The sequence below is a fragment of the Akebia trifoliata genome, chromosome 5, assembly GCF_017979445.1.
Source record: "Akebia trifoliata isolate Shusen 1 chromosome 5, ASM1797944v1, whole genome shotgun sequence".
Taxonomy (NCBI): domain Eukaryota; kingdom Viridiplantae; phylum Streptophyta; class Magnoliopsida; order Ranunculales; family Lardizabalaceae; genus Akebia; species Akebia trifoliata.
The window spans coordinates 7,108,869-7,117,865 of record NC_141379.1 but is presented as its reverse complement, the minus strand read 5'-3'; the positions used below and the strand labels follow the sequence as shown (position 1 = coordinate 7,117,865).

Genomic DNA, 8,997 nt, shown 5'->3' with positions numbered 1-8,997 from the left:
TTCTGATACATAGAGGAAGACCAAACCTAGGGTTTCTTAAAATCCAATAAATGGTTATCAGTTAGTATATTATTTTTATTCTTTGTTCTGATTGGCAAGTTCAAATTACCAAGTGAAATCTCCTAGTGTATAAAGAGTGAAGTATTTTCATTGTAGAATAAGAAGTCTTTGTATCTTAATGCATGTTTTTGATTTATTTAGAACTATTAGAGAGGGATTTTGCCAAAGGAAATTAAGAAGAGATATTCTGAAGCAGGTATAGGCAATCAATATATAATTAGAGAATAATCATCTTTACAAATGTGACCAATATCCCAACTCTCCACTAAATTATCCTTCACTAAGATACATTTTAATTAGCTATACAAGTGTAGCATATCATGCATGTATATATGATGCCAGAATGAAAACCATTGTATCATGGATATTAGGGAAAATTGTTTTTATCATACCAGTGTTCCGGAGAAGAGCCGATATCTTGCTTCAAGAGTTCCATGATATTTTGATCATCTATGAATCTTCTGTTGGTAGGGAAACATGCATCTGTATCGATGGTGATGCTAATCTAGACAGTCTACTAAATGGCCTGCACAAAATTGTAAGATCTAAAGCATATTAAGTAATTTGACTGTAATCCTAATTAATAGTACCTAGATTCTTAGTGAATCATTTAAGCACTGATTCTTAATATTGTAATGGGTGATCATCAACTATTGAATTCAACTACATGACTTTAAGCCATATACATATAAAAGTTCTATTGAAGATGAGGGATTGCTTGATTAATTACTAGAAATTTTATCCAATCTAAGACTAAAGTTGTTTTATGAGAGATATGCTTGATCTTTCTTAATCATCCTATTTCAACCATGGTTTTTAAACTCGGTATCGCGTCTCGTCTCGTTCAGCTCCGATACCGAGTCATCTCGGACGAGTTTTTCGATATGTTTGAGACGTCTCGTGAGATAACTCGAAAAATTGTACATGAGATGTAAAACTCGGTGAAAAAAATCACTTTGTGAGTTGGTCTCATTCAGCTCTGATACCGAGTTAACTCGGGCGATACGTCTCGGTCTCGGACGAGTTTAAAAACCATGATTTCAACAAATAAATCATAAAACCAGTATGGTCATGGATAAACGCATGGATATTTGAGGACAGTTTGTTTTTTTTTTTTTTTTTTGGGCTTAGGCAACCAAGGGTTTGTGATGAGCAGAGGTGTTACATTCTACAAGCTTATTGGGAAATGTTATGATAAATTGGGCTATAATCAAGATAGGCCATGAGCACTAACACTAGGAGATAAAGATTAATTACAAGTTACAAAACAATAACATGTTGGTAATGATGCATGTCACAAATAATCAAGAATATATTCAGTAAAACATAACATCCAAGATGATTTTTGTCACATAAAAATCAATATTACTACTGTCATTGTCGTCATCTTGCATCATTGTTTTTGAAATGTAGTCCAGTGGTAATCAACTTAACAACCATCCATCATCATTGTCGTCATAATCATATTATTGCTACTAACCTACTACTATTATAATGATATACTGGGTCTCACATTCCAGGGGTCTCTTTGATCTGATATATGCATTACTGTGTCCATTTTTTTTTTGTTTAGAATGAAAAAATCGCTTAGATTGAATGACTGCAACCATCCATTCTTGAGACATTTGTTCACATGTGGATTCTTAATTTGTTTGTGCAATATCCTAAGATAAGATCCCTTGAAAGGTGGGTTGATGGAAAATTTCAAATAAAACAATGGTGAAACTTAAATATTTCTTAATGTGCTAGTAATGCTACTGGTTTAACTAAAAAACTGTTTTCTTTTTCTTTTTACACCCACTTACTAAACATAAACAGGAAGAAATTTCAAAAAATTTAGTAGCTAGTGACCACTTTGTACCATTCTTTCTTCCTCATCTTCTTCGCATTCCGCTGGGCACAATATCACCCAACAATCCCTCATCAGTTGGAAGCTGCGGAGCTGGCTTGGGCAGCACTTGGGCTGACCCGACTTCGTGTTGGAGTTGATGGGATTGCCTGAAATCAAGTAGACCTGCTCCTATAGGGTATTGCCCCCCTGGAAAATATATCTGTGGGGCTGAAATGTTCATCTGACCGGCAAATGTGGGCGGCCCATGAGAAAAGATACCGCCTCGTACTGGCAAGCTGATTGTGTGGTGACAGTGCTTGCCTTCGTATGTGGTAATTACAATGGTGGGATCTTTAGAGGAGCGCTCAACCCTTTTCTTTACTGTGCATTTGCTATTCGTACATCGGTAATAGCTCCTGTGGAATAGAATGGTTAGCTTTGATATGAATTGTTTGAGGGTTTGTTTTTTTTTTTACTGTGTACGAAATGTTTTTCTGAAATTATTATAAGCTAGCTAACTGAGAATGGGGTCCTTAGAATCATAAAACATGCTAATTATTATTTATTTTATTTTTAATTTTTCTTTTTGAATGATTATCTGGGGGTTGGGCACACCCCCAACCAGATAAACAAAAACATAACATCTTAGCATGGTGAGGCCACTTTATTATCTTAAATTAACACGTATACTATCAGTTTCCCTTGATGTTTTTTTTATATAAATCTTTTGAATTGTAAAAAATAGTGTCAAATTAACCAATAAAGTTACTGATATAGCTTTTTCATTTGTTAACCTTTAAAACACACTGAAAGATAAGAAAGAGAATTAAAGAAATAATAATGCTGAAGTGACATCAAGATTGTACCTCATATGGCATATCCTGACGTGAAAGTGTGTAGGAACCATAGATACTTTCATCGATATACAAGTCAAAAAGCATTTATGGTTCCTACACAATTTCACGTCAGGATGTGCGATATGAGGAACAATCTTGAGGTCACTCCAGCACGACTCATAAAGAAAATAAGGTAAAAGATAATATAGAAATGCATGCAAAAGAAAGAAATAAAATCATTTGTGCAAGTGGAATAGATAAGAAATTCTATGAAAATTTTTGTTCAAGAATAATCTATAAAAAGCATTAACTAAATTATGTGAGCTAAAATTCAACTTGTCTAAGAAAACAAAAAATAAAAAATGATTCCACATTAGCAAGGAAATGAAAGGGAACATTACAGTTTACTCTTCAACAGTTCAACTTATCTGAATGAAAACTTGGGAATCAACAGTAAAGGGGAAGATATGATTTCACTTGGCTTATAAGGAGAAATTAAAATAATTCCAAACCTAGGGTATGGACTATTTTTAACAGCTTTCTGTCCGTATTTCCTCCACTTATAACCATCTTCTAGATGATCAACATCGCTCTTAGTCATAAATGCAAACCGTGGCTGTCGGATTCGCTTTTGCCCTTTCTTTCTACCAGGACTTCTACACAAAATTTTACCCACAAATATTAAATTAAGCACAAAAAAAATCCAAAACCTAAAACTAGATTGAATTTACAAAGACGTGTTGAAAACAATTAAACCATAAGAAATCCGAGAAATTCTACATAATCATGTCTTCATGACTATTGGTGTTGTCATTTGGTCGTCAGTAAATTGCAAGTTTGAAAATGTGAATTCAGCAGAAAATACTAAGAAATCAAGAGTTCAAGGAACTATATATGCCAAACTCGTCATTTAAGATGGAAATATACAATATTGCAAGCAACAAGTGAGATCAATCAATTAACAAAATGGATGTATTAATAAGTAGCACAAATGAATAAAGAAAAGAAAAGAAAACCTAATACAAAGAAAAGGTTGGGATATAAAGATTGAGCAGGTTATTAATGAACATCCCACATCAATATACTATTATGGTTTGTAAAGTCTGATGGTACTAGTCAACAAGGAGTTTTGTTCATTATTTTTTGTAAGCTAAGACTGAGCTCACTGGGGGCCAACACTCTTGAAAGAAATTTTCTCCCAAGGTTATTTATGTAGTTTTTTATGTTATTATGTAAAACCCTAATTATGTTTTCTTGGGGGTATATGTTTCTTTTTATTAGGTGATAGGTTGAATTATGTAAGAGAGTTTTCTATCTTTCCAACAAAATGAATGTGAATCTGTGGGTGTACCTCAATCTCAAGGGAACCATGTAAAATATATGTTTCTATGTGTGTGATTGCATCTTTTTTTTTTCCATTCTCCATATATTGCTTTGTTTTTTCTTAACATCTACAAATGAAGTTATATATGATGAATGGACTAACATGGAAAAATTTGTACTCAGAGTTGCTAGTAGGTTGTTCGATAATTTAATATCATCAAGATCGATGATAATTAAGGACAAATTTTCAAGTTAGAACTGTAAATGGATGGTTGACATAGAAGAAGTGTAAAACAATCATCTACAAACCTCTTTGTTGGTGGTATTATATTGGAAAAGTGGACAGTACACCAAGAACGATTCCTTAGTTCCAAATTATAAAGGGTACCTTTATTCACAGTTTCATAACTTTTTCTTTAGGGCTTGGAATAATTTATAAATTCATAGCCAACTTGTTATGGATTTATGTAAAGGAGAATTTTAGTTTTAATGAGAGATTGGGGTACATATTTCAGCTAGAGTCTGGGAAGTTGCATCCAGGAGAATCTTATTTGTTACAAAAGCTCATGAAGAATTAGTGGAGAAAGGTCGAATTGATTTTGTAGTTTAATCAATGAGTTAAGAAGAATGAGGGGTGAAATTGTCATTTCATCCTCATATGCTTTCAGTGTTGGCTTCTCATTGTAGCTTGTGCACAAAAGCAGTTTGAGCAAGGCTTCTCAAAAATGTAGTTTTGGACTTCCCGCAAAAGCTAGTGAAGCAGAAGCCGTTACTAACAAACATGCTTTTGCAATTTTTTTCAGCTCAAAGCCAAAAAAACCATAACAAACAAGCCATTGCAACCTTGAATTGCACGAATTCTTACTCATAGACCTTGTCAAACCACTTAAACTTTAGAGAAATTTCCCAAAACATGATCTACTTTTGATGAAATTCCCATTCCTACTCATTGTTCATTTTCATTCCCAAAAGATGAAGTGCAAGATCGCGGGTTTTTTAAAGTGAACATCTCGTTGATAGGAAGTAGCGAAAGCCCTGATATTTTTGGGTTTTTTAAAAATACCCCTTTTTAAATTGGTGATATTAGGTTTACCCCCCTTGCAAAATGTAAGATTAGGTTTACCCTCTTGACTATAAGTTAAGGTTGTGTTTCTTGATGATTTAACGATGAATTTTTTATTTTTTTCTCAAATTGCTCTTCTAATACTTAAATTACTAAATAAAAAAATAATCAAAATTACGCAGTTAAATCATCAAGAAAATGCAATGTTGACTTACTATCAAGGGGGGTAAACCTAATATCACCAATTTAACATTCGGCATTTCTGAAATACCCTATTTTTTTCAAAGTGACAATCTTGCTGGTTAGAAAAGTGACAATTTCGCAGGTTTGTTACAAAGTAGCGAGATTCACTTTTATAAACCAACAAGATTGTCACTTTGAAAAAAAAAATTTACCAGCGATGTCACAACTTTATATCAGCGAAATCGTTACTTTGAAAAAAAAAAACCTGTAATTTTTTGGGAATTAAAATGAACAGTGAGCCGGATTTGGGATTTCATCATATTCAACTCATGGAATGGTACTTTACCTTAATTTTTTTTTCGATGCTTACTTTTTATTGATATCGTCACTTCTCATACCTATTTTTCTACAATCTTAGAGTTAAAAAAATTAAACATTAAAAGGAAAGAATTAAGAAATACCAATCAAAGTAAATTTACCAAATCCATAAGCAAAGATATTTAGCATGCATGAACAATAATTTGAATCTTAAAGGCAACCTTGAAAGTGATGAACACTAGTCTTCCTAAATTACATATAGATACCACAAGTTGATGATACTACGGAAATTTAAACAAATTAAAATTCGAAACTTGATGAGAGACAATTATAATCTAATATTCTATTTAGGGATCAAATGCACGAAGTAGAAGTTTTAAACCAAAGAAAGGAACTAAGAACTAAGTAAGAATCAAGTAAAACCAGAAGCAACTATATCCAGAAAATAACAAGTCGATATCCATGTGTTGAGATATGCATGAACATTGTACAAATAAGTTGAATTGGAAAAGCAAATAAAAGAGAAATAAATAAATAAATAAAGTGGGGGTCTCATTCTTTTCTTTTTTTTCTTTGATTAGTGCTAGAGAGAGTTTTTGTACAATGCAATTCCCGCCGGAACTACGATTTTGGAAAACAGCCAAAATGTTTCTCAATTTTACGTGATTTGCCCTTACCGACTTTTCAAGTTATTAGAAAAATTAAATAGATTCTAGAAAAGGTACATCGGTGGTTTCCTCGAAAGAGCTTCAAATTTTCCTTAATTTTAATTTTTTTTTTCAGTATTTGTTTTTTTCTGATAAAAAAAAACCCTATAATTGCCTGTTAACAAACCATTTATTACGATTCTGCCACCAAAGAGAAGAACCCTGATTTCCAGATAGTTAAAAACCACCAGTTCCACTCACGGTTTATCAGGCGGTTTTCCGTCAGATCTCGGCGATTTCTCCGGCTGCTCGTCACATGAACTTGAAGATACGGACAGATTCGACGTTGAAGCATCGCCGGATTTATCGACAGTTCCCGTCGGAACTATCTGATTAAAACAGGAGGAAAAGCAGTTTTCCTGAAATGGAAAGCTTCCCGCCAAATCCAACTCTTTCTCTGAATCGATCTGATCATACTTAAGAAAACTACTAGATTCTTGATTCCATCCAAATTCGCTCAAAATACTGCTTTCTCGATCGAAGAAGGAATCAGACTCAAACCAGCTGAAGTCGCCAGTAATTTCTGTACTTCCTCCTGCTTCAGCTTTCTTATCTTCATCCATGAACGAGTTTGGATTCCTTCCAAGATCTGTTGCAGAGAGATCTCAATTTTGAGATTCTCGTTGAAAATTACGAGTTTGGACTCCTTCCAAGATCTGTTGTAAAGTCGCAGAGAGATCTCAATTTGCGGTCCTCGGTGCAATTCAGCTAAGAAAATCTAGAGAGAGAGTTAGGGTTTTTTGCTTTTCTATCACTACAGTTGGAAACGACGCGTTGCTTTTCAACGCTTTTTCGAAGTCTCTCTCTCTCACTCTCACGCACTAAGTAATGACTAGAAGAAGAAAACCGAAAAGGAGATAAATTATAAAACGAAAACTTTAAATTTATTATATATATTTTTTCGTGAGATGGAAAATGTGGGCTTCGAAGTCTAACTAGAGCATGGTGCGTAGGTGCGCACATCAAGGTTTTATTTTTCTTTTTATGGACGTTATTCATGCGTTTTGCTGTGCTTGGGTTGCATCACTCTTTGATGCTCTTACTTTTTCTGTTATCCATGCAAACATTATACATTTTCTAACACTTGCTTCCCTAGTGGCAACTCGCACCTTATATTCTCCAAGTTGTTAGCATTTGAATATGGGAAAGAGTCGTGATTTTCTGACACCCCCTTTGACAGACGCTTCTTGACATAACATGGGTTAGAACCATAGATTTTCCTCGGAATACACAACTACACATATTTATGATGATGTGCAATTGTGTATCTCGAAGAAATCTATGATTCTAGCACATGTCACGTCAGGCAAAACGTGAAAAAATCCCATATTTGATGGTCCAAGGCCGTTGAATTTCATAAAATTTGACAGTTGAATTAAGGCGTCAATTTTTTTTTTTTTTCGACAAATCGAAATCGTCAAATTAATGGAGGATGAGAGAAATTCGATGGCTCTAAGCCGTCAAATCTAGGGATGCGACCTAATTTCCCATTGTTCCTCAGTAACTCAGTGGTAAACCAATCGACTGTTAATTGATTGGTCATTGGTTTGAATCCTACTTGGGGAGGTTTGATTCATTCTGAATTCAAAAATTCAAAATGAAATGGCTCGCTTTGACTATTAGGAGTAGGTAACCTGGTCCCTGTCTTTGTTTCTATTGCATTATATCTTATCGTATCAAAATTCGATTTCTAAAATTTGTGGGAAAGGCCAATCAAATTTTCCTGTAGAATTTTTCAGTTTTCATATAATAAGAGAGTGTATGTCAGAAAACCATTATTTTATCGAAAATGATATAATAAAATTTACAAAAAGAGATTTTTTTGTTTTGAAAGTTATGTGCTAAGATGATGAACCATTGTGGCACGATGCCATGTGTACTGAAAAATTGCCAAAAATAAAGCACTTAAACTGCTCCAAAATTTTCTCTCAGTGACCAATCACTTTTACTCATTGAATGCACATGGCATCATGCCATTGGTTCATTAGCTTAGCGCATAACTTTCAAAACAACAAATCTCAACTTGAAATTTACACCGTTTCACACATTGTTGATGTGTATGTGTGTACAAAACCATAGGTTCTTTTCATCGAGATAAGAGTTAAAACCATCAATGGTTCTATGGGCACCTCCACACCAGCAATGTGTGAAGCAACATAAATTTTAATGTTACTACAACATGACTCTTTGAATATTTATGTATTTGGAGATTGTAATATGGAGATAATAGTCAATGGTGCAGTTTGTGTTAGATCTAGAGATTTACAAAATGAGAATCTCTAACACCATCAAATGGTTTGAATTTGGGAACTATGATACTACTATATCATAGTCTCTGGATGAAAACAACTTACTTAGAATATTGAGTCGTGATAAACAGACGCAATTGGTGTGGCACTGCAAAGAACCATAAATCTCTTTCTTTGGGATACACGAGGAAAAAGATCTATCGTTCTGTGCACATGTCACATTAATTGTGTCAGTTTAGCGAGTCAGTTTATCATTAGTCTAGAATATTTTCCTAGCACTTTCTAAAAGATTGGGGAATCTTTAATATGACATATCACAAAAATAGTGACTCTAATAGCAAATAGGAATTATCTTATTTCTGCATCACCCACAATCAATGTAAATTTGAGAACATATGAATTGAAAACAGTAATGGAGACAATCTTC

The 8,997-nt window shown here is 33.8% G+C and overlaps 1 protein-coding gene across 3 annotated transcripts; it reads right to left on the bottom strand.

Moving 5' to 3' along the window:
• Positions 1 to 237: 237 nt before the first annotated feature.
• Positions 238 to 7,154, bottom strand: LOC147401333 (putative WRKY transcription factor 57). 3 transcript variants are annotated; one of them, XM_086442583.1, is made up of 4 exons: positions 6,523 to 7,154; positions 3,240 to 3,380; positions 1,922 to 2,307; positions 238 to 586 (listed from the first exon to the last, which is right to left on the bottom strand). In XM_086442583.1, exons 1-3 carry the CDS (start codon positions 6,882 to 6,884, stop codon positions 1,935 to 1,937), a joined length of 876 nt encoding a protein of 291 aa, XP_086298709.1. In that variant the 5' UTR covers positions 6,885 to 7,154; the 3' UTR covers positions 238 to 586; positions 1,922 to 1,934. The 3 variants fall into 3 exon arrangements, with proteins under 3 accessions (XP_086298709.1, XP_086298708.1, XP_086298707.1); XM_086442582.1 differs by having other exon boundaries at positions 239 to 605; positions 3,240 to 3,383; positions 6,523 to 7,153; XM_086442581.1 differs by having other exon boundaries at positions 240 to 586; positions 3,240 to 3,383; positions 6,523 to 7,153.
• Positions 7,155 to 8,997: the final 1,843 nt, after the last annotated feature.